This window comes from Saccostrea echinata, unplaced genomic scaffold (genome assembly GCF_033153115.1).
Source record: "Saccostrea echinata isolate AGI-Se365-2 ecotype Australia unplaced genomic scaffold, CSIRO_AGI_Sech_v1 ptg000034l, whole genome shotgun sequence".
NCBI classification, from domain to species: domain Eukaryota; kingdom Metazoa; phylum Mollusca; class Bivalvia; order Ostreida; family Ostreidae; genus Saccostrea; species Saccostrea echinata.
This window is the reverse complement of record NW_026889783.1, coordinates 3,312,204-3,337,749: the sequence shown is the minus strand read 5'-3', so window position 1 is coordinate 3,337,749 and position 25,546 is coordinate 3,312,204. Positions and strand designations below refer to the sequence as shown.

The 25,546-nt window shown below is 34.3% G+C and overlaps 2 protein-coding genes across 3 annotated transcripts; one reads left to right on the top strand and one right to left on the bottom strand.

Moving 5' to 3' along the window:
* Positions 1-809: 809 nt before the first annotated feature.
* Positions 810-8,683, bottom strand: LOC133199560 (uncharacterized). The gene is made up of 7 exons (XM_061335375.1): positions 8,580-8,683; positions 7,306-7,489; positions 6,899-7,089; positions 6,465-6,674; positions 5,939-6,226; positions 4,626-4,735; positions 810-4,464 (listed from the first exon to the last, which is right to left on the bottom strand). The coding sequence occupies exons 1-7, from the start codon at positions 8,659-8,661 to the stop codon at positions 1,873-1,875; spliced, it is 3,657 nt and encodes a 1,218-aa protein (XP_061191359.1). The 5' UTR covers positions 8,662-8,683; the 3' UTR covers positions 810-1,872.
* Positions 8,684-8,823: 140 nt separating this feature from the next.
* Positions 8,824-25,175, top strand: LOC133199387 (dimethyladenosine transferase 1, mitochondrial-like). 2 transcript variants are annotated; one of them, XM_061335191.1, is made up of 5 exons: positions 8,824-8,910; positions 22,667-22,949; positions 23,318-23,672; positions 24,640-24,793; positions 24,921-25,175. In XM_061335191.1, exons 2-5 carry the CDS (start codon positions 22,686-22,688, stop codon positions 25,159-25,161), a joined length of 1,014 nt encoding a protein of 337 aa, XP_061191175.1. In that variant the 5' UTR covers positions 8,824-8,910; positions 22,667-22,685; the 3' UTR covers positions 25,162-25,175. The 2 variants fall into 2 exon arrangements, with proteins under 2 accessions (XP_061191175.1, XP_061191176.1); XM_061335192.1 differs by lacking the exon at positions 8,824-8,910 and adding an exon at positions 20,313-20,327.
* The last annotated feature ends 371 nt before the right edge of the window (positions 25,176-25,546 follow it).

Sequence of the window (25,546 nt, the reverse complement as noted above, 5' to 3'; positions counted from 1 at the left end):
GGCTGCATGATCAATATTTATACATGTAATATAATTTTAAAGGTCAATGTAATTCGTAGTGTAACCTTGACCAATAAATTTCCTCTTAAAAGAACGAAACAGCATGACTCAATTTATGTGCTACTCGCAAAACCGATACTTGCTCTAACCTCAAAGATGAGCCTATACTCATTGTTTCAACTTTACACCTTGCAGTTCTCTTACACACTATTCTTTGAAGGAATTGTAGTTGCTCTCTTCATCATTTGCTAAATTTTGAGGCAACTCTTGCAAAATGCTGAAATTAATTTTTCTTTCCAAATGTTCACAACAACATAAAATTCGTCAACTGACTGTTTCCAATAAAATTTAAGAAAATATATTGTCTTGAAGACTGAAAAATCAATCAGATTGTGGGATCATTGAGAGAGAAATGCAGAAGCAGGATTTCTTTTGAATTTTGTTTCAGGATAGGCCACACATTAACAAAGAATGATAGCTCTAGTTTGTATACTGCAGTTTCATCATTTTTTCATTGAAAACCAATATCCATTTTTAGCTCACTTGTACTGAAGGTTCAAGTGATTTTTTTCTGATCACATGTCCCTCCATCTGTTAACTTTTCACATTTTCTACTTCTTCTCCAGAACCACTGGTCCAATTTCAACCAAACCTGCCATAAAGCATCCTTGGGTTAAGGGGATTCAAATTTGTTTAAATAAAGGGCAATGTTCTCTTGAAAGAGGAGATAATCAAGAAAAGGCAAAGCAGGACATCTTCAAATGATTTTCAGGTTTTCCACTGAAGATTAAGGACTTGAAAAAGAAAGACAAGATTTGTACATTTTTTCTACTAAAAACTGACAATGTTATCAAATTAATAAGCAGTCCTAAAACTAAACTAAAGTATTGCAGTTTGCTAAACACTGTGTTAGACTGCCTAGATTAAAACATCCTACAAAAGCCTAATTATTTCAAGCACAATCATAGAATATGTACAAAAAGCCAATTTAATATGAGGATATTCACTGATATGCATCTAGCAATTAATATGAGAATTTAAAGTTACTTGTGCATCACAAATACATGTACACTGTACATCAACTCAATATTCAGGGCCTATGGCACTAAAAAACCTCCAATACAAGAATTTGAATGATCTAATATAATAAATATCTCAGATTTACATGTAAACATTTTATATGGTAACTTTTGCATTTGACTTAATTACTGATCACAATTTACACTTGGTATACAAATCAAATTAATGTATACAATTAGAATAAAATATAATATATTACCAAGTTTCCCCAAAATAAATGACAGATACCAAAGAGTGACTCAATACTTCCTCCCTCTTCACAGCATTCCATGTACATATATCACAATTTCACAGTCCTGACAAGAATTGTACACTTCAACTAGCTTCTTTGACTTTGACCTAATGACACTTGTTTATAAATATTGTCATGATATACAGTCAAACTTCATTATCCGGAACTAGATGGGACTGAGAGAAAAACTTTGAGGTATCAAGAAATTCAAGATATTGAGGGTAAAATAATTAAAGAAAAAGTGCTTGGGACTTCAACATATCCATGGTATTTGAGATACTGATGTTCAAGATACTGAAGTTCAACTGTAATTACATCAAATATGACTTTCTAACATTTTTACATTTCCAATATGGCACAGTTTACAGATGATAAAAAGAAGGGGAGGGGTCATACTTAATGAATTTCCTACACCACATGACATTGTACATTACAATATAATCACTGCACAACTTTTCACTATTCATGTACCATACCGGTATATATGTAAGTTTGTTGCATGCATTCTAGATGTGACTAAAGAACTATTTGGAATGATCTAATTTTTTTCTTTTGCCTGATTATACGGCTATTGTTGAAGGCTCATCTATAAATAATAATCTGTTTTCCCCTGTTGACCTTGTGACAGGTGTACTGACAACAGGCTTCATGATTGGTCCACTAGCATTACACACCCTCTCTCTGTCCACATGGTCTGGGGTGACTATGGGAGAAAAGATGGGGGTGTTTTCTACAGACCTCAGAGCTGTTCTGGTGTCTTTTCCACTGAAATTCTGACCTTCTCTTGTAAAGGAGGAGAATCCAAAATCACAGTCACTAGTGCCCCCATACTGACTTCTACAGCTGAAGTCTGAAGCCACTTCTCCATCCGAGTCTGTGTCTGAGTAAGCATAACAAGAGTTCTTCAGGGCACTGACTCGAGTTCTGGGTTTGGTGCATTTTTTTTTATATGTTGTCCTAGCTTTTCTTCCTTTCTTATTCCTGTTTCTTGAAACTGGGGCTAGGTAGCATTCATTTTCACCTATGATTCTATTTTCTTTGTCTTCATGTGCAATTTTACTTTTCGTTCTGCATGGAATATCCAGATTTTTCTCTCTCTTTTCTGGAATGGTGTAGAACTTTCTATCTGTTTTATTCTGTGTAGTATTCCCATAGCCCTGGGATCTAAATTTATAGGGAGATTCCATTAAATCAGTTATATTTAGGTCATCCTTTCCTTTGACAAGTGAAACACTGCTCGAGACATGATCACTGCATCTTTCTCTAAATTTGTATGGGGATTCCTTCAGCTCCAGAACCTGTAGCTTTTCTAATTGCAGCATAGAAGGAACAACAGGAAACTGAGAGTTAACAGCTTTAGGACCTTCAAGGTCACTCAGTTCAAGTCTACTAGAGTTAAATAGGTCAACACTTCTTCCAAGTCGATGAGGAGATGTTTCAATGACACTGACTTGAAGTGGGGAAACATTGTTCTGTTGTGAATTGGAATCATTGATCTCTTTGCAGCTTTCTACTGTGATGCTGTGCTGCAATGGAGCATCCATGAAAGGACTTGATGAATTCAAAGAATTCTTCAGGTAACTTGTATCTGAATCACTCATTAGGTAGCTTAAACCTGGTAAAAGTGACTTTCGTATGGAGGTACCATCTCCTGTATAATCTGTGCCTACTGGAGATGATGAACTTGATGTGTGACTCATCATCAATGCTCTGTTTAAATTGATATGGCAGTCAGTCTTTGGAACACAGTCTCTTCTGTTGTAAGAGTTGACACTTTGGTTCACATTAGTTTCTGCTTCCTCAGAATAATGGTATCCACTGTCATCTGTACTCTTTTCAGAGGAAATTCTGCCCAATGAATGGGACCTTTGGGTCACATTAATAAAAGGAGGGGAACTTCCGCTTGACTGTTTGTTATAGGACAGTCTTTTAGGAGTAGTGGCATCAGAAATTTCACAAATATGATACATATAACTTTTCCCATGTAGTGCTTCCCTAATTCTTTGTTTGTAAACTAATTCTGAAATATCACCTTCATCATAAAATACATCATTGTCATTTGGCCAAGGAAATGATGAATTTTGTGGATCAGTAGTTTCAGACAAAGAGGAGATGAACCTTCTGCTGTGACCAGGTGCTGGGAAATGCAGAGATGAAATATCAGCAAAGAACTCGGACAACTCTGATGGCTCTGCATTATCCCATGATCCAGTCTGGCTTTGTGAAGTCCACTGACTTCTTGATGTTCCACTATAATTGGCTCCATCCCTCTCTCCAGATACTTCTGAATTGTACTGAGAGTCACTAAATGTGGTGCTGTAATGGCTAGTTCTAGCAGAAGAATTCCTTCTACTACTTATCACTGAATCACTGGGTGCATCAGGACTGGTCATGTAGAATGAGTTACCTTCTCTTGATCTTGGAGAAATCCCATGTTGCTGGGAATCTTGTAAAGCTCTAGAATTCTCTAGAGTAATTCTCTGCTGTGATAGTTCCCAAAGTTTTGCTGGGTCTAATGGCGACATTGATATTTTCTTCCTGTTGTACTCAAAGGAGGAATTTCCGCTGCCAGGCACCCCCGCACCCTCTTTCCCACTCCTCAATCTCTCTGTACTACTCTCCCTATGAAAACTTTGGAGAGAAGGCTTTTCCTCAATGTAATTAATGGAGGAATTTTCAATACTTGATTTCACGTAAGAATTGTTACAGCTTGGTACACTTCGTGGGCTACCTTGTTGTTTACTAATATATCCACTGGGAGAAACCTGATCAGGAGAAAACGTTTGGTTGACTTCTGCTTTGACTTGATACCTGGGTGACTTTGTTGTTTTGGCTGTTGAGGATATCAGCTGCTTTGTGCTACTTGAGCTAATATATGACACTCGGCCAGACTCTATAGTCAGGTTACCTTCTGATTCCTGCATGGAAGACTCAATGCTTGGGGCTCTGTGATAAGTCGAAAGAGATTCTCCACTGAAAAACTGTGCAGACGTCTTCTCTGGAACTATGTCAGGTATGGAGGAATTTAAAGACATCTGTACACTGTTGTTCTGTCTGTCACAGCTACTTAGGTTAACTGATGTAGTCAGCCATTCTGATATGCGAAATGACGATTCTGGAGTGTTGAATAAAGTTTTCCCCTGCTCTCTGCGCTGAAAAAAAATGACAAAGATACTGATTATTGAACAGCCAATATAATACTCACTAAAATCCAAAATCTCAATATTCTCAGCTTTTCTTCCTATTGTATTCCATATTCATCTAGGTTCAAGATTGTATGCACATCACAATATACTATGAATACTGTTTATACCTTCATGGTGGCTATACGTTTGAACCAATTAGTTTCCACTTCTTTTTCTCTTTTCACTTTTGGCATGGATGGGTGACAGCAACGGTAATACATAAACATCATAACTGAACCTGCAGGTATAATGTTTAACAAAAGTTGAGCAGTTATACTTCAGTACAGTGGGGTTTTTTAAATACATCTATCACCATGAAAATAAACAAGAGACCCATGGCCCACAATGCTTACCTGAGTAACTGAAGCCCTGCTATTCCTCATCAGATTTTTGAAAGATTTTTTCTCCTTTACATTCCCACAAAAAATTGTGACCCCATATTACCCCCCCCCCCCTAATTTGAAGGGATCTCTGAGTAACACACAACATGGGGGATGATTCAATATCAATATGTCTAACATGACCATGCTTACAAAAAATAATGTCAGTTCAATATTTTACAAACTATGATCTTTAAAAATTTGTTATAAATGAGATGTGAATTTCATCATTTTTAACCTCTAGGGGACACAAAATTAGGCTTCTATATCCGTAGATTTGTTATAAAAGATGTGAATTTCATTATTTTTAACCTCTAGGGGACACAAAATTAGGCTTCTATATCCGTAGATTTGTTATAAAAGATGTGAATTTCATTATTTTTAACCTCTAGGGGACACAAAATTAGGCTTCTATATCCGTAGATTTGTTATAAAAGATGTGAATTTCATTATTTTTAACCTCTAGGGGACACAAAATTAGGCTCCTATATCCGTAGATTTGTTATAAAAGATGTGAATTTCATTATTTTTAACCTCTAGGGGACACAAAATTAGGCTCCTATATCCGTAGATTTGTTATAAAAGATGTGAATTTCATTATTTTTAACCTCTAGGGGACACAAAATTAGGCTTCTATATCCATAGATTTGCAATATCAGAGTTAGTTTTACAAGGTTTTGTAAACAGTTTCTGTGGGGATTTCAAAAAACATTGCTATATCTGTAAATTTCCTATATCCGTGTTCATACTAAACAAGTTTTACTGTTTTACCCCCATCCTACCCCTGGGGCCATGATTTGAACAATTAAAATCTACGTCATGTCAGGAAGCTTTCATATAAGTTTCTCCTTTTCTGGCCCAGTGGCTCTTGAAAAGAAGACTTTCAAAGAATTATTGCTTTATATTCAAATGTACAACTTTGAAACACTATTGAGGTCCCACCCAAATTATGTATTCAAACTCTACCCATCAAAAATAAAAATTATGTTAAAATGCTGGTACATACTGAAAAAGAATTGTATCCTTATTAATATAAAAAAAAACTTTATTATACTGCATACCTACGACAAATCCTCCATAAATGACAGTGGGTGTGGTAATGCTCAACCAATCAGGAGAGGTGTTAGGTTTATACAGGAACCATAGGATAATCAGGACGGAATTTTCCATCAATGTAACAATGTAGTAAATGGTTTGTCTTTTACGAGAGGGGCCATCTTTCAGGTTCAGAAAGCAGAAAATGTATATGAAGCCAGACACGGCATTAAAGATTCGCTTCTCACATGCCGTGTCTCCAAAGTCAGCATTCTGTAGCGTTATCCAGGCAGTCATCACCAGCCAGTGTATACCTAAAAATATAGGCATTTATATATCCATAAAATTGAAATATACATATATGTATGCACATTTCACATTTCTTTTTTTCTCCAAAAACAAACAAAACAAACTCTAAACTTGAGAGCCAGTGAGCTTCCATGTATTTATAGATTATTTTCAAAAAAGAAACTTGAATTCTCATTTTTCTGAAAGACAACACATTCTTGCAATGACTTCATAAATAATAAATCATAAAAAACAAACTCCCACCTAAAACCAAAACTATCCATTCTTTAAAATGTGAAGCAAACACAACAATGGCTAACACTCTGCCACTGATCATGGTGATCTGCCACAGAGTTAGAACAAGCATGGTAAATCCACTTCTCTTGTAGTCAGACTGATAGGCCAGGCGTAGACCATCCATGTAGGCTGACACAGACCAAGCAATAGACGTCAGGGAAAAGAAAGTGGACATTCCTCATAAAAAAAAAAAAAATTATGTGGTGAAGAATGACACGAATCGTGCATACTGCAGCCATGTTATAGAAAATACTTGTGGATCACGCTGTCTTTGTGTTTAAATAAAAAGCATGCGCTGATTAATGTAAAACATAACAAAGCATTTATAAAAGTATTTTGTATTGGCAATTTTTTTTTAAACACACTAACTCCTTTACAAACTTTTTTATGTGATGCATTACCAATTATCCAATCAAAATGCTGGAATGAAATAATGATGTAGAGCTGAAGTATAAGTTGTGGTGCTGATTCTAGGAAGGACTCAAACAGACGAAGTAAGCAGACATCATTGTTAGCACTGTACACAGCTTCAATATCCTCTTGACTCCCTGTTCTTCTGGACTTTATTCCAAGCTTCAAAACTCTCCAATATCTAAATAAGGAAAGTGTTTATGCAAAAAAAAAACATTCATTCTTTAAAAGTTCAGTGACATAAGTCAAGGACATCTGCTAGGGAACAAGTGAGGGACATTTTTAGTACAAAGCAAACATACATAACATTAAAACTTACATTATACCATTGCTAGTTTCAAGTTTCTTGAAAACTACATGATAGACTTAATTTCCACTTATACAGAATGTTGCATACCTGTGTAAAGGAGCCAAGAAGAATGCATGAAGGAGGAAGGTCTTCATTGTCATGGTACCATCAGTAACATGCCAACAGAAACTGAAAATCTGCATGGCAAACGTTGACAGGGCAACCAGAGCCAAGGATACAGCTCCCCACACAGCACTGCCATCCAGGAAAAACAGCACGATCACAGCAATATCTAATAAACAAATAATAAACAAATAAAAAGCACAATCACAGCAATATCTAATAAACATAATAAACAAATAAACAGTGCTATCACAGCAATATCTAATAAACATATAATAAACAAATAAACAGCACCATCACAGCAATATCTAATAAACATATAATAAACAGTGCTACATGTCAATATCTATTAAATTAACAGCATTTTAAGACTTAGTGGTGATTGGCAGCAGTTTCATTAGCTGTAGATTTAAAACCTTTTAATATGATCACTACACAATCAATATATTGTAACACTCTTTGGTTATTTACCAATATTTACAGGAGCCCTTGAAAGAAACTGTCTTTGACATATGCATATACTAGTTAGTATATACTAAGTTAGTTAAACATTGATTATGTTAATCTTTTGTTCTCATTGTCCAAATACTCATCTATAGCATTAGGAGTCAAATAATAATATTATAACTGGACAAGGAAAAAATGCAACAGACCAGACCAGGATTCGACCTGGACCCCCCGCATTATTAGGCAGTTGCTCTACCAACTAAGCTATATGGCCACCTGGGATTAAACCCTTCTGACTGCCACATTTCTTCCTTCTTATAGGTATTCACCAATGAAGACACCAAACCAGGCTTTCCAGGGCATGGAACAGCACCCAAATGTAACCAACAAGGATAAAAATGCAATGTACCAGACCAGGATTCGCAAACGGCCCCAAATCATTACTGTGACTAGTCAGGTGCTCTACTGAGCTATCTGGCTACCAGCAATAAAACCCATTTGAACACCACAATACAAAGCAGTCCCATAATATATCTTATCCGATTTTAGCGATTTTTATTTGTTATAGTTGTACAAGCTACAGCTGTTGTAGGATTCTTTCAGGTGAGGTAGTTTTTGAAATAGCAATGATTTAAGAATGATAAAGGACCCAAATCTAACGATTTAAAAAAAGATATATAACACTTGTATTCAGCATAAATTCATTTACTAATAGCGATCTATACCGATCTTACTAGTGCAGGTAAACTGCAGCACAGGAGTAGATTGTATTGCACAGATGTATTCTACAACCAGTGGATGACTGAATTTACCTGAAAGAACGTCCAAAATATATGAAACAAATGACAAGATCGTCACAAATATATCATATAAACTAAAAGCTTTCCTGTACATGATGAATAATTATTTAACTTTTCAAAATTTGGCGCACAGTTGCAACCATCTTGGATAAAACCAAAAATAAAATCCTCATATTCCGGAACCAACAATCCGGAATTTTTTTCAATTCTAAAATTATTGAGCGTAAAATAATTTCCGGTAAAAAACAATGTGTGACTGCGTCACACTGTGTGTCAAAAACAGTGAAAAAAGGCATGATTATAACTCTTTTTTGAAAAAATTGTATATAAATTAAGGAAAAAAGTAAGTAGAAACTTAATTAATTAAAACCACAATGTATGCAATGTCAAATTTTATTGATCATGACATGACATCAAAGATTTTGTTGGGAGTCATTCCACAGGCATTTGTCAGTGTTGGTACTTGTATTGTATTCAGATATACGAAACAAATGCCTGTGAGTCATTCTCATAGAGAAGTGTACAGGCAGGTATCGGGTACGTTCGCCCTATCTACCTGTTCGCATGAGTCTGTTCGCGCAGGGTCCGTTCGCCATAACAGGTCTGGTACAATCACTAGATTTAGCTACGTAGCTTGAATAACCTACATAGCTTTATTTACCTACCTGAAGTAGCTTTATTTAGCTACTAAATCAAACTTATTTCTTACATTAGCATTTTTCCCAGAAAGTGCAAAAATTGCACTTTGATGCAGTGATAATTTTCAACTTTGAACTCATCTGAAAACAATTCATGAAAAAATCACTCTTGGAGATGTGTCTTTTTCTGCGCAATTGAAATCAAAGTTCTAAAAGTTTTTGGGCTATATTCAACAGTTAATTTGTGACCTAACAGTTACTTCTTGAGTGAAATAACAAAGAAAACCAGTTTTGGTTAACACCAGCACAATGTGAAGTAATCATACTTATCCACGCCTCATCGCACACAAAGTAGTGTACAGTTGCTCAAACAATGGAAATACATATTTTCCTTCAAAGTGTTCAAACGCAGCAATGTTAAAACTATCTCTGCTTTAGACTGCTTTTTAAATAATACCTAGAATATATATTAGTAGACATATTCTTGCGACTTTTTGTCTTTTTAAAATAAAAAGCAAAATTATGAAAAGTTGTCTTGAAATAGCTAAATAAAGCTACCTGAGGTAGATAAATAAAGCTATGGTAGGTAATTTTAGCTATGTAGCTAAATATACTGATTGTACTGGACCTGCATAAGTCTTGTTTGCTCTATATCTTGTTCGCCCTATATCTCGTTCACCCTAATATATATACAGTATATAGCAAATATTAACATTGATTATTAATTTAATTCAATATTTTACGACTTGGTGTTTTTTATGCCCCCGGATCAAAAGATCCCGGGGGTATATTGTTTTTGTCCTGTCTGTCTGTTTGTCTGTTTATCTGTTTGTTTGTTTATCTGTTTGTCTGTCTGTCTGTTGTCAACTTTAACCTTGACCATAACTTTTGATTGGTTGGAGCTATGACTTTCATATTTCACATGTGTATTTCTTGTGACAAGACCTTTCTTTGGGTACCATCATATTTGACCTTTTGACCTTGACCTTGGAGTTTGACCCACTTTAACAAAATTTTATGAGACTTTAACCTTGGCCATAACTTCTGAACAGTTGGTGCTTGGGGTTTCAAACTTCACATGTGTATTCCTTACAGGGTTGGCAAAAAACTGGGAAATACTCTTATTTCCCAGGACGGTGGGAAATACTGGTAATTACCGGGAATTACTGGTATTTCCCGGGAAATACTTGGAAATAAGAAATAGGTACATATTTCATTCATATTGACATGTAGTACACCTTATTGGCTAAGATATCTACCTTGTATCACTGTTCCCGATTTAAAAAATTCTAGTTTCCAAGTAATTCATTTTATATACATGTAATCATAACACAGTATATTCATATACCAATCATGAGTGCTTGAGTCAGATGTAGTCTATAAAGGTCCATGGAATGAACACAAAGATCCCAATTGGGTTTTTATGTAACTAAAGAAGGATCTAAGAACATTATTAAATGTAGAGTATGGTATGAATATCAAATCTGAGAAGAAGCCTTTAGTTTTACTCAAGGTAATTATGTTCCCCAAACGAAGTTTGGGAACATATTGTTTTTACTCTGTTTCTTATTATTATTATTATTAAGGTCTTCCGTCTTCACGGAAGACCTTATAGTGATTCTATTGTTTCTTATTATTATTATTCTTTTTTTTTTAGACAAAATTTTGTGCACGCGATTTCTCGAAAACTATTCAATGAATTTCTTTGAAATTTTCAGGGATAAAAGGTCTTTATATGAATTTTATATAAAATTCCGTTTTTTGGTAAATTCGGTTCCAGTGCCAAGTTATGGATAATTTCCTGATTTTAAAATGAAATTTTGTCCTCGAAGGATCTAAGAAACGGCTAAAGATATAAACTGGAGACTTGTTAGAGATGATAGGATACGACTTCTAGATTTGCAAAATTGCTTTTTCGTTCGTCGTCAGTACTTCCGGTCGCTTACGGAAGTGATCAAAGAAATCGTTAAATTTCAACTTTCCTTTTTTAAATCAATACTTACATTACATTATTGCATCTCTTTTGTAGTTTCGAAATATGTTGGTCCCACCGGAAACAAAAACGTCAACTTCCGGTTATAAGAGAAAAACTACATAATTTGAGTAGTTTTCTTTCCCATTAACATCTTTTGTAGATAAAGTATTTGGAATGAATTTTAAATATGTTATTCAGACAGCAAATGTCTAGAGTATCTTCAAATATCTTTGTAAAATTCACTTCCGGTCGCGTGTTTTTCTGTCCTCAAAATGAGAAGTTGTCTTAGCAAGATCTCGGAAACGGTAAGAGATTAAGACGTCAGACTTATATGAGCAACAGACCTTAAGATGTAGCCAAAACCACTTGGGTTCAGAGCATCAGCCGTCACTTCCGGTCGTCACAGGAAGTGATCAAAGAAATCGAAAATTTCAACTTTTCTTTTTTTTAATTAAAAATTGCATCACTTTATTGCATCTTTTTCGCAGATTCGAAAGATGTTTGTGCCATCGGAAACAAAAACGACAACTTCCGGTTATCAGAGAAAAACTACATAATTTGAGTATTTTACTTTCCTATAAATATTCTTTATAGATAATGTATTTGAAATGAATTTTAAATATGTTATTCAGACTGCAAAGGTCTAGAGTAACCTCAAATATCTTTCAAAAATTCACTTCCGGTTGCGTGTTTTTCTGTCCTCAAAATGAAAAATTGTCTGAGTGAGATCTCAAAAACAAGTAAAAGATTAAAACACCAAATTTTTACAAGTAACAGACCTTGAGGAGTAGGCAAAACCATTTTGGGTAAACGCGTCAGTCGTAACTTCCGGTCGTCACAGGAAGTGATCAAAGAAATCAAAAATTTTATCTTTTCTTTTTTAAATTAAAATTTGCATCACTTTATTGCATCTCTTTCGCTGTTTTGAAATATGTTAGATTCTACCGGAAACAAAAACGTCAACTTTCGGTTTTAGGAGATAAACTACGTTATTTCGATATTTAATTTTCTCATAAATATTGCTTATCAATAAAGAACTTGAAATGTTTTTATGCATTTTGTAGATACTGCAAATGTCTAGAGAAACGTCAGAGATTTTTTTTTATAAAATTCACTTCCGGTCGTTTGTTTACCTGTCCTCAAAATTAGAATTTGTTCTCACAATATTACTCGGCAACAGTAAAAGACTGAAGTCTAGAACTTTCAGGACTGATAGTCAGTCATCAGTTTATTTGAATCGCGAGGAAATCTTGTATCGCCGTTACTTCCGGTCGTGACAGGAAGTGATGTAAAAAAGTGAATGGTTAATGGTTAGCACATTGGATTTTCACGCTGGCGACAAGGGTTAAATCTCCAGAGTGTCTGAATTTCTTTTATCACCCTTTGAGATTGAATTTACGTTTTTATTTTCAAAATCGGACGGAAGACCTCTCATTGCTCGCAATGAGTTTCTAGTTATTATTATGTTCCCCAAACGAAGTTTGGGAACATATTGTTTTTACTCTGTTTCTTATTATTATTATTATTATTAAGGTCTTCCGTCTCCACGGAAGACCTTATAGTGATTCTATTGTTTCTTATTATTATTATTATTATTATTATTCTTTTTTTTTTAGACAAAATTTTGTGCACGCGATTTCTCGAAAACTATTCAATGAATTTCCTTGAAATTTTCAGGGATAAAAGGTCTTTATATGAATTTTATATAAAATTCCGTTTTTTGGTAAACTCGGTTCCAGTGCCAAGTTATGGACAATTTTCTGATTTTAAAATGCAATTTTGTCCGCGAGTGTTCTCGAGAATGGCTTAAGATATTAACTGGAGACTTGTTAGAGATGATAGAACTTGACTTTTAGATTGGAGAGGGCACCTTTTCGTCTGTCGTCGGCACTTCCGGTCGCTTACGGAAGTGATCAAAGAAATCGTTAAATTTCAACTTTCCTTTTTTAAATCAATTCTTACATCATTTTATTGCATCTCTTTTGTAGTTTTGAAATATGTTGGTCCCACCGGAAACAAAAACGTCAACTTCCGGTTATAAGAGAAAAACGACATAATTTGAGTATTTTTCTTTCCCATTAATATCTATTGTAGATAAAGTATTTGGAATGAATTTTAAACATGTTATTCAGACAGATAATGTCTAGAGTAACCTCAAATATCTTTCAAAAATTCACTTCCGGTCGCGTGTTTTTCTGTCCTCAAAATGAGAAGTTGTCTGAGCAAGATCTCGGAAACGGTAAGAGATTAAGACACCAGACTTATATGAGTAACAGACCTTAAGGTGTAGCAAAAACCATTTGGGTTCAGAGCGTCAACCGTCACTTCCGGTCGTCACAGGAAGTGATCAAAGAAATCGAAAATTTCAACTTTTCTTTTTTATTTAAAGATTGCATCACTTTATTGCATCTTTTTCGCAGATTCGAAAGATGTTGGTCCCACCGGAAACAAAAACGTCAACTTCCAGTTATAAGAGAAAAACTACAAAATTTGAGTATTTTACTTTCCTATAAATATTCTTTATAGATAACGTATTGGAAATGAATTTTAAATATGTTATTCAGACTGCAAAGGTCTAGAGTAAACTTAAATATCTTTCAGAAATTCACTTCCGGTCGCGTGTTTTTCTGTCCTCAAAATGAAAAATTGTCTGAGTGAGATCTCAAAAACAGGTAAAAGATTAAAACACCAAATTCTTATGAATAGCAGACCTTGAGGAGTAGGCAAAACCATTTTGGTAAACGCGTCCGTCGTAACTTCCGGTCGTCACAGGAAGTGATCAAAGAAATCAAAAATTTTAACTTTTCTTTTTTAAATTAAAGTTTGCATCACTTTATTGCATCTCTTTCGCTGTTTTGAAACGTTAGATTCCACCGGAAACAAAAACATCAACTTCCGGTTTTAGGTGATAAGCTACGTTACTTCGATATTTAACCTTCTCATAAATATTGCTTATCGATAAAGTACTTGAAATGTTTTTATGCATTTTGTAGATACTGCAAATGTATAGAAAAACGTCAGAGATTTTTTATAAAATTCACTTCCGGTCGCGTGTTTACCTGTCCTCAGAATTAGAAATTGCTCGGCAACAGTAAACGACTGAAGTCTAAAACTTTCAGAACTGATAGTCATTCATCAGTTTATTTGAATCACGAGGAAATCTTGTATCGCCGTTACTTCTGGTCGTGACAGGAAGTGATGCAAAAAAAGTGAATGGTTAATAGTTAGCACGTTGGATTTTCACCCTGACAACTAGGGTTAAATCTCCAAAGTGTCTGAATTTCTTTTATCACCTTTTCAGCTTGAATTTACATTTTTACTTTCAAAATCGGACGGAAGACCTCTCATTGCTCGCAATGAGTTTCTAGTTAAGGTCTTCCGTCTCCACGGAAGACCTTATAGTGATTCTATTGTTTCTTATTATTATTATTATTATTATTATTCTTTTTTTTTTAGACAAAATTTTGTGCACGCGATTTCTCGAAAACTGTTCAATGAATTTCTTTGAAATTTTCAGGGATAAAAGGTCTTTATATGAAGTTTATATAAAATTCCGTTTTTTGGTAAATTCGGTTCCAGTGCCAAGTTATGGATAATTTCCTGATTTTAAAATGAAATTTTGTCCTCGAAGGATCTAAGAAACGGCTAAAGATATGAACTGGAGACTTGTTAGAGAGGATAGACCATGACTTCTAGATGTTCGAAATTACCTTGGTTTTTGCCGTCAGTACTTCCGGTCGTCACCGGAAGTGTTCAAAAAAATCGAAATTTTCAACTTTTCTTTTTTTAATCAAATCTTGCATCACATTATTGCAATTCTTTTGCAGTTTCGAAATATGTTGGTCCTACCGGAAACAAAAACGACAACTTCCGGTTATAAGAGAAAAACTCCATAATTTGAGTATTTTACTTTCCCATAAATATCTTTTATAGGTAAAGTATTTGAAATGATTTTTAGATATGTCATTTAGATTGCAAATGTCTAGAGTAACGTCAAATACCTTTGCAAAATTCACTTCCGGTCGCGTGTTTTTTCTGTCTTCAAAGTGAGAAAATATCTGAGCGAGATCTCAGAAACGGTAAGAGATTAAGACAACAAACTTATATGAGTAATAGTCCTTGAAGAGTAGGCAAAATCATTTGGGTTAAACTGTCAGCCGTCACTTCCGGTCGTCACAGGAAGTGATAAAAAAAATCAAAAAATTCAACTTTTCTTGTTTAAATTAAAACTTGCATCACCTTCTTGCATCTCTTTCGCTGTTTTGCAATATGTTAAACTCCTCCGGGAACAAAAACGTCAACTTCCGGTTTTAGGAGATAAAATACGATATTTCGATATTTATCTTTCTCATAAATATCGCTTATAGAAAAAGAATTGAAATGTTTTAATACATGTCGTAGATACTACAATGTCTAGAGACACGTTAGAGATTTTTTATAAAATTCACTTCCGGTCGCGTGTTTTCCTGTCCTCAAAATTAGAATTTGTTCTCACAATTGCTCGGCAACAATAAAAGACTGAAGTCTGAAACTTTCAGGACTGATAGTCCGTCATTAGTTTATTTGCATCGTATGAAAATCGTGTGTCGCCGTTACTTCCGGTCGTGACAGGAAGTGATGCAAAAAAGTGAATGGTTAATGGTTAGCAAGTTGGATTTTCACGCTGACGACCAGAGTTAAATCTCTAGAGTGTCTGAATTTCTTTTATCACTTTTGCAGCTTGAATTTTCGTTTTTATTTTCAGAATCGGACGGAAGACCTCTCATTGCTCGCAATGAGTTTCTAGTTATTATTATTATTCTTTTTTTCTACTTTCTTCTCCGGTACTTTTTTGTCCGGGAGTGTTCTCATAGAACCACTCATCCGATTGACATGAAACCTTTTTAGGGTTAATAGGCATGTTGTATAGGTGTTCGGAACGAAGGTCATTTTGCGCTCACATGCATGCACGTGCGCGCGCGTGCAATGAGTGAAATAACTGATATACTTGATGAAGCCGTAACTTTTATATTTCTTGATGAAACGCTTTGAAACTCAAAATATAAAGATACATTAGTAGTCTAGACAAGATAACATGGTCAAACTAGCGTGAACTCACGCGCATGCACGTGCGCTCTTCTCTGATTGGCTGATACAAAAATCTCAATAATTTCCTTGTTTTTTGACAAAATACTTTGAAATTTAGAATATAAGTATATATTATAAGGTGCTACAACATGTTATATCGGACATTTCTTGAAAACACGCGCATGCAGGTGTGCTGCAATCTGATTGGTTGAAACTTTAAATGTCTATAACTCCCTTGGTTTTCAACAAAACAGGATGAAATTTACGACATGGATAGGCACATAGAGCTCCTACATTATGATACTATCAAAATTGAATGCAAGGCCATGCATGCGCGTATGCTGAATTCTGATTGGCTAATACTTAAAGGGTTACATCTCTCTTATTTTTCAATGAAATTCTTTAATATTTAACACAACTGTATGTATTGTGAGACACTATAAGAAAATTAATGTGAAAAATATAGAAAACATGTGCAAGCACATGCGCTGAAATTTGATTGGCTAATACCCACATGGCTATATCGGAGTAGTTTTCCAATGAAATACCCTTTAAAATAAAGTGTACATCTATATTACAAAAGTATTGTCTAATTTATTGAAGCTTGTAGGGAATGAGGCATCATAAGGGATTGGGGAGCCGTTTGGGGAACATCTGTAACGGTTCCCGTTACAATTAGCACTAGTTATTATTCTTTTTTTCTACTTTCTTCTCCGGTACTTTTTTGTCCGGGAGTGTTCTCATAGAACCACTCATCCGATTGACATGAAACCTTTTTAGGGTTGATAGGCATGTTGTGTAGGTGTGTGGAACGAAGGTCATTTTGCGCGCACATGCATGCACGTGCGCACGCGTGCAATGAGTGAAATGACTGATATACTTGATGAAGCCGTAACTTTTATATTTCTTGATCAATTGCTTTGAAACTCAAAATATAAAGATATATTAGTAGTCTAGACAAGACAACATGGTCAAATTAGCGTGAACTCACGCACATGCATGTGCGCTCTTCTCTGATTGGCTGATACAAAAATCTCAATAATTTCCTTGTTTTTGACAAAATACTTTGAAATTTAGAATATAAGTATATATTATAAGGTGCTACAACATGTTATATAGGAAATTTCTTGAAAACACGCGCATGCAGGTGTGCTGCAAACTGATTGGTTGAAACTTTAAATGTCTTTAACTCCCTTGGTTTTTAACAAAACAGGATGAAATTTAAGACATGGATAGGCACATAGAGCTCCTACATTATGATACTATCAAAATTGAATGCAAGGCCATGCATGCGCGTATGCTGAATTTTGATTGGCTAATACTTAAAGGGTTACATCTCTCTTATTTTTCAATGAAATTCTTTAATATTTAAAACAAATGTATGTATTGTGAGACACTATAAGATAATTAATGTAAAAAATGTAGCTATTAGATTGGCTCATACCCATATGGCTATATCGGAGTAGTTTTCCAATGAAATACCCTTAAAAATAAAGTGTACATCTATATTACAAAAGTATTGTCTAATTTATTGAAGCTTGTAGGGAATGGGGCATCACAAGGGATTGGGGAGCCGTTTGGGGAACATCTGTAACGGTTCCCGTTACAATTAGCACTAGTTATCTCTCAAAACAGGAGCACAAAACTGTCCAGAACAATTTGTTAAAACAACATGATTGTTTGTAATAACTACAGTGTTTATAGAAGGATGAAAACAAGTTTTTTTTTTGTTGTTGTTCTTGGATTTATAATTAATAAACTTCATAATTTTACAAAACTGAAAAGAAACTTGAATTGAAAAACTTCAGTTTTTGTACAGCCAGGGAAATGTTTCAGAATGCTTTTGGGTATGGGACCTGGAGTAGGTGATACATTCTGAATATGTTATATAGCAATTTGATACATATTCCATATTATTCATTTTCTGTTTTTATGTTTATTTTATTTTTAAATTTTGTATAAGATTGAATGAATTAGAGAAATAAAAAACTCTAATAACTTAGTATTTCCCAGTATTTCCCAATATTTCCCAGTTTAGAGAAAATTTGTAGTATTTCCCAGGACGGGAAATACTGGTATTTACCACTGGTAATTCCCTCCACTGGTATTTCCCGGCCAACCCTGATTTCTTGTGACAAGACCTTCCTCTGGTTATTAACTTTTGAACAGTTGGAGCTAGGGCTTTCATACTTCACATATGTAATCCTTGTGACAAGACCTTCCTTTAGACACCAACCACTTTGACCTTTTGACCTTGACCTAGAAGTTTGACCTACTTTTGAAAAACTTTAACCTTGGCCATAACTTTTGAATGGTTGATGTTAGGGCTTTCATACTTCACATATGCAATCCTTGTGACATCACCTTCCTTTCGATACCAACCACTTTGGAATGGTTGGTGCTAGGGCTTTCATACTTCACACATGGATACCAACAACTTTGACCTTGACGTTTTACTTACTTTTAAAAAACTTTAACCTTTGCCATAACTTTTGAACAGTTGCAGGTTGGGCTTTCAAATTTCACAGGTATATTCCTCGAGACAAGACCTTTCTTTGTGCACCAACATTTTTCATCTTTTGGCCTGGATTTGACTTGCTTTTGAGAAACTTTACTTTAACCTTTGCCATAAGCTGCCATACGGGGGCAAAAGTGTTTCACAAACACATCTTGTTTTCAAATGTTGCTACAGTAATTTTTTTTTAAATTTAATATTAATTAAATAATTCAAATTTGATATTAATGCTTTTTACATGCTTGATTGGTTTAATTATGTCACTGTAATTTGGAGGTTCATATCCGTGTTTTTTTTTACAATCTGCATTATGTTTTGAAAACAATTAAAGGACTGAGATGTTAATAGGCCCATTATGGAGCTGAGCAGCGGATGAGCAAGGTTTTACCTTTGAAGATTGATAATTTTCTTCGAAAATTATAATATATTTCTATATTTTTAACTTAAAATATAGTAATATAAAACTTAAACATTTACCGAATTTCTGTTGGTCTGCCGGGTCTTTGAAAGGACAGGTTTTAGTGTGACCATATGCAAACGTCTGACCATATGCATACGTCTGTTGTCTTCCATGTGCAATTTATGTACCAATGTACATACATGTATAATTTATTGGAAAAAAATCCATTGGTTCATTATTCAACTTTCTGCAATATAAATAGGGCAAACGGACAACTGTACAGGCATCCAAATGTTCACTTCTCAAAAGGGAGTAGCATGCAGCAATGCATCTACAATGGTAATTGATATGACTGAATGATTTGGTATGGTTGAAAAATTACCATTTCATTTGAAATTATTTGTCAGATCAGAAAAACATTTCAGTGACTCAAAACACAGGCGCCAAAAGTGTGGATCCATAGCCCCCACCCCCCCCCCCCCACCCCCCTTAATTAGAAAAAAATGTAAGAGCTTATAATTTCTCAATAAATATAAAATTTCCCAGTCAATCACATCCATATGTCATTCTATGCAAGCAGATTGTACTTCTTCTTACGTTTAGAGAATGGCCTTGTACTGTATAATAAAAATACACAAGGTAAGAAACAACATTGTAAACAAACAGGGGGTTCCCTGCTTCGAGACATATTTCCAAGGTAACAGTGTTACCTATCATAATTATTCAAGCACTCAGTCTTGGAGATGTTCTTCTTATTTAAACTGTATCACTGTTAACCAATCAGATAAAGAGAAACAGATCTGCGAACTCCAAAACCTCCTTCAAAGCAGTCAATAGAGAAAATTTTATGTATCCTCTTAATAAATTGTCTGATTACGGCATATAAAACACTAATGATGGGGTTTAGGTTAAAGAGATTAGTAGAAGAACATCTCCTTGACAGAGTGCTCGCAAAATTATGATAGGTAACACTGTTATTACCTTGGAAATATGTCTCGAATGTTTGGATGCTAAGATGCCGTCATTTACGGTTTGCAACACTTTTTTTAATCGTCCTGTAATTTTAATTCAAACGTTTAATTCTGGCCATGAGTTTTCTCCTTTCCTGTTGCATTTGATATCATTGACTACTGCTGGACTTACAGGTGAAAGTCCTGCCAAGGGGGTAAGGAATATGAGTTGTGTGTCTTATGTTGGTCAAATGTCATATCTTTTTTCATTTCATTTCATTTTATTCAGGTAAAATTATCACAGAATGTCATGATAACACACAATTAAAACATTACAGATTAGCCCACTAATAGAAAAAAAAACAGACATTATCTCAGCACTATGCTACTTAATAAAGATCTAATTGAGCATATACATGTATTATTATATAAATTACATGACATACAGATGATAGGTATTACCTAAGGATAGCCCATAAAAGCCTTTTTAAAAAAGCTTATTTCCAATGGGGTCCTTAAATTACAAATATGTTAGTAACAAAAAAATTACATTAATAATGGAATTTAGGCAGGGTACTTAAATGAATATAGCATAATGCTTTGAAAAATGACATGTTTCTCATTACACATTTTCCTTAAAAATTATCACAATAATGCTTATAAAACTAAAATAAAATTAAATAGAAATAAAATTAGACAAGCCTTCACGTAGTATCACTAGCATTTTTAGATAAAAAAGATCTTACAGCTTTCTTAAATTTTTGTTTAGTACTCATCTCCTTGATCTCACGTGGCAATGCATTCCAGTCTTTAATAGCATTATAGAAAAAACATGTAGACTCTTTCCCTTTTATCTTAGGTACATGAAAATTCTTATTAGTTGCACTTCTTGTTATATTATTATTCAGCACAAAATGATCATGGAGATAAGCTGGTGCATTTCCATGATATATATTAAAAACATGGTTTAATCTTAATTGTTTAACTCTATCTTCCACTCTTAACATATTCAGAGAGTCTAAAATATTACTAGAAATACTCTCTCTTGGACCAAGGTTTAAAATGAACCTTACTACTTTGTTCTGGGTAACTTGTAATCTGTGTTTAAGTTGCTTATTTATTCCGCAATACCAAGAAGAACAGGCATAGTCAAAGTAACACTGTATCAAGGCAGAACATAGGGTCTTTCTAGACTGTGTACTAAGACAAGATGCATTTCTATATAAAAATTTAAGTCTGGCATTAACTTTTTGTATAATGCTTAATACAATATTTTCACATGAAAGAAACTTGTCAATACAGATTCCTAAATATTTAACGCTTTCAGAACCTATAATAACATGACCATTGCACAAAATTTTAAAATCTGTGATATTTTTAAGCTTTCTCGGAGGACCAAATAAAATAGATTCTGTCTTACCTAAGTGAAGTGACAATCTATTATCAACTAACCATGAAGAACATTTATCCAGAACACTGCCCAGTTTATGAGCAATAATAGCAGGATCTTTGTGTGCATAAAAAATAGCACTATCATCAGCATATAAAATTAATTTACAGTCATCATCAATACTGACAGCCATATCGTTTACATAGATTAAAAATAAAAGAGGTCCTAAAATACTTCCCTGAGGAACACCACAGTTTATCGAATTAAAATCTGATGAAATGTTGTTGACATGGACTTGTTGCTGTCTACAGGACAGATAAGATTTGAATCACGCAGTGGATAAAACTCCTAAAACTTCTAACTTATCACATAAAATTGTATGGTCAACAGTATCAAAAGCTTTTTGTAAATCTAACATTACCATACCTGTAAAAAGCCCTTTAGATGTATTACTTTTAATAAAATCTAACATGTGTATTAAACAAGTATCTGTTGAAAATTTATTTCTAAAACCTGATTGGTATGAATACAACAAGTGATTATTGTTTAAAAAATCTAAAAGTTGAACATGAACACATTTTTCCGAAATTTTTGACACTATACACAGTATACTGACTGGCCTGTAATTTCCGACTTCAAGGGAATTTCCTTTTTTGAAGAGAGGTTTGACTCTCGCCATTTTAAAGTCTTCTGGTACGGTACCGGTGATTATAGATTTATTTACAATGGACATAATAGGTTCCTTGATATAAAAAGCACCATCTTTTAAAAACCTTGCTGGTATATTATCTAAACCAGTACTTTTGTTTACATTCAGGTTTTTCAGTTCTTTATAAATAAAATCTTCAGACACAGGTTGAAGTACTAAAGTTTTTTTTTCTATGTTTTTATCTGCATAAAACTGTCCAACTCTACAATGACATGTTTTCATGATACAAGTCTTTTTACTGATATGTTAATTACATTGTTGCTTAGAAGATATACAAGAATGCCTAACATGTTCTAAACAATACATTTCAATGTATTTTTAACATCATACTCAGGTAATGGCAAAGGGGGTGGGGGAAGAATCCAACATTCCTTTCTGTCAAAAAAAAAAAAAAACACAAACAAACAAAACAAAAAAACAAAAAAATTTCATGATTGTTTTTTCTTGTTTTACAGGCTTTAAAAACACACCAAAATGGGGAGTCGATTACCTCCCATGCCCAAAATATCTGAAATTGTAAAATTGTACAAACTGAGTGCAACAAAAAAGCTTTCTCAGAACTTTCTTCTTGATATGAATGTGTGTCATAAATTTGTCCAGTGCATATCAGTGACAAGAGGAACTCATATTTGTGAAATAGGACCAGGGCCAGGGGGAATAACAAGGGCTTTACTGGAAAGTGATGCATTGAAAGTACACGTAATTGAAAAGGACCCAAGGTTTATTCCACCTCTTGAGGTAAGTTCAATTAAACTTCAGTCAAAAATCAGGTATTATTTTCTGTGTAAATGATGTACTACATAGCTTCTTATTTATCTGTATTTCTTAAATTCTTACACATTTTTCTCTGTGATTAAAACAAATCAGCAATGAACCTGAGTTCTCACTGGGCATGGTACAGTGTTGAAGAATTTGAATACGAGTAGTTTATCATTATTCACTTGAATTTTGAAAATTAACACATTAAATTTTATGCATTGATTTCAAGAAATATATCTAAATAATAAAAGATAAATTATATAAATTTGTGAAACAGCTTCAAACCATCGATTTTTCTTTTTAGCATGTTTAGTGTTAAAATAATAATGTGAATGTGATGGTTTCAGATTTTAAAAGCAGCCTCTGGAGGCAGACTGGATGTACATCTTGGCGATGCTCAGAAGTATGACATAGCTAGTATATTTCCATCAAATTATGCAAGGCCGTGGCTCCGAAATATCCCTAGTATGAACATAGTTGGAAATTTGCCATTCAATGTGTCTCTTGGACTATTACTTCAGTGGTTGAAACAAATTTCAAACAGAAGTGGTCCATGGCAACATGGGCGTATTCCTTTGACTCTCACTTTTCAGCATGAAGTAGCAGAAAGACTGTTGGCCAATAGAAACTCTCCACATAGATGTAGAATGACAATTATGTGCCAGCACTTGTGCAAAGTTCGTTACAGATATCGTATCCCAGGTAAGAATTAAATATGATGAAGATTTTAGATAGAATAATTATTAAATTTTAAAAATTAATAACAAGTGGCTCTTTGGCCATCGATTTTTTTTTTGTACCTCAGTACAGTTCATCCAGATGAAGATTAACAAGAGGCCCATGAGCAACATTGCTCACCTGAGTCACTTCTGTTCTTCATCAACAGATTTTTTCCCCATTTATTCCTACAGTGTACGTAAAACTTAGATCATATATTGTGGCCCCGACCTCACCCTCGAGTGTCATAATCTAACAAAACTTGATTTTAACTACCAGAGGATGCTTCCTTATAAAGTTATAAATATGACTGGGAAGAAAATTTTAAAAGATTCTTCCTATATATTCCTATATGTAAAACTTTGATCACCATTGTGCCCTTTCCCTACCCCTGGGGCTCATGATTTGAACAAACTTGAATCTACACTACCTGAGGATGCTTACATGTATGGTTTTGTAGTTCTTGAGAAGATTTTATTAAAAAAATTTCCTATATATTCTGATGTAAAGCTTTGATTACCCATTGTTTTACATTGGAATTAATATTTGACCCCTGGGGTACGTTGGGGCCACAATGGACGTTCAAAGTTTTAAATATAAATATCCAGGGGGAACAAATCTAATGATGAAGAACAGAAGGGCCTTAGTGTCCCCAGTAAGCTTGGGGCACTGGGCCTTTTGTTTTATTCACCCTCAGCCCATTTTTAGACAGAACTAACATATACAGTAAGCACGTTAATAATGAAGTGCCAGGAAGGATTATTTTCCGTCGTTATAAATGTACTTTGTTATATCTGTTAAGATCGCTAAAAATTAAGAGCCACTGGGAATGAAACACACTTCGCTGTAAGCAGAAATTCATTACAAGTGTGTTCACTATAAGCATTTTTTACTGTTACCAGAAATAATAATGTACAGATACTAAGAATTTTTTCTTCAACATCTTCTTTAGGAAAAGTTTTTGTGCCACCTCCAAAAGTCCACACAGCAGTTGTTTATTTAGAACCTTTGAGAATACCCCTTATAAATCAACCATTTTCAGTGGTGGAAAAAGTCACGGCTACCATATTTCACTACCGACAGAAGTACATCAAAAGGGGGGCACAGTAAGGAGTTCATCATTTGTTTGACATTGATGTGTGAACCCTGTGGGGTTTTTTTTGAAATGTTATGATTATTTTATTCAACCACTTTCTATTAAAACATTATGCAGTGGTATGATTTTCCTTACAGAGACCTGTTTCCTCCTAGCATGGAAGGTCTTGTGGATGAACTTTTCAAGTTATCAGATGTGGACCCCACACACCGCTCCTTCTCGCTCACAATGGAGGAATGGGGCAGATTGTGTGACACGTATGCAGACTTTTGTAATGAATACCCAGGATTACTGGACTATAACTACAGAGACCCCAGTACCAGACACCTCCCAGAAAAAACAGTTCCCTTCTCACTAAATGTGGCAGATCTAAAATAAATGTTTTTCAGACATTCTTTTGCTTATTTTTCCTTATCTCACTGAGATATTACCAAGTTTCATATTGTTATTTCCGATTAGGTTACCATATCCATAGACTTTGCTTTAGATCTTTGCAGTATCTTTTGATTCCAACAACTGCGTGAAAAATTTAGGTGTTATTAAACTTGAATGTACCCTTACAATGGTAAGATAATTCTAAAATTTTAGTTATTTTTTGAAGGTTACCTATTTTGATTATGATTGAACTCTGTATGTAAATGAGACATGGTTATTTCAGTACCATTAGATAGAGTTTTTCTTACATTTGACCTTTAAACTTGTAATTTATAACTATTGCCTCCAGCTCCAGTAAATCACATTGAGATATAATCAAAACCACATG

What these genes read in the sequence shown, in the direction of transcription:
- LOC133199560 (XM_061335375.1), bottom strand. Translation starts at nt 8,661, where the DNA reads ATGTACAGGAAAGCTTTTAGTTTATATGATATATTTGTGACGATCTTG. An exon ending in GCATTTTGATTGGATAATTG is followed by an intron (nt 6,675 to 6,898) that starts GTAATGCATCAC and finishes TTTTTTTATGAG; the next exon opens with GAATGTCCACTTTCTTTTCC. An exon ending in ATGGATAGTTTTGGTTTTAG is followed by an intron (nt 6,227 to 6,464) that starts GTGGGAGTTTGT and finishes CTATATTTTTAG; the next exon opens with GTATACACTGGCTGGTGATG.
- LOC133199387 (XM_061335191.1), top strand. Translation starts at nt 22,686, where the DNA reads ATGGGGAGTCGATTACCTCCCATGCCCAAAATATCTGAAATTGTAAAA. An exon ending in TTACAGATATCGTATCCCAG is followed by an intron (nt 23,673 to 24,639) that starts GTAAGAATTAAA and finishes CATCTTCTTTAG; the next exon opens with GAAAAGTTTTTGTGCCACCT. An exon ending in TACATCAAAAGGGGGGCACA is followed by an intron (nt 24,794 to 24,920) that starts GTAAGGAGTTCA and finishes TTTTCCTTACAG; the next exon opens with AGACCTGTTTCCTCCTAGCA.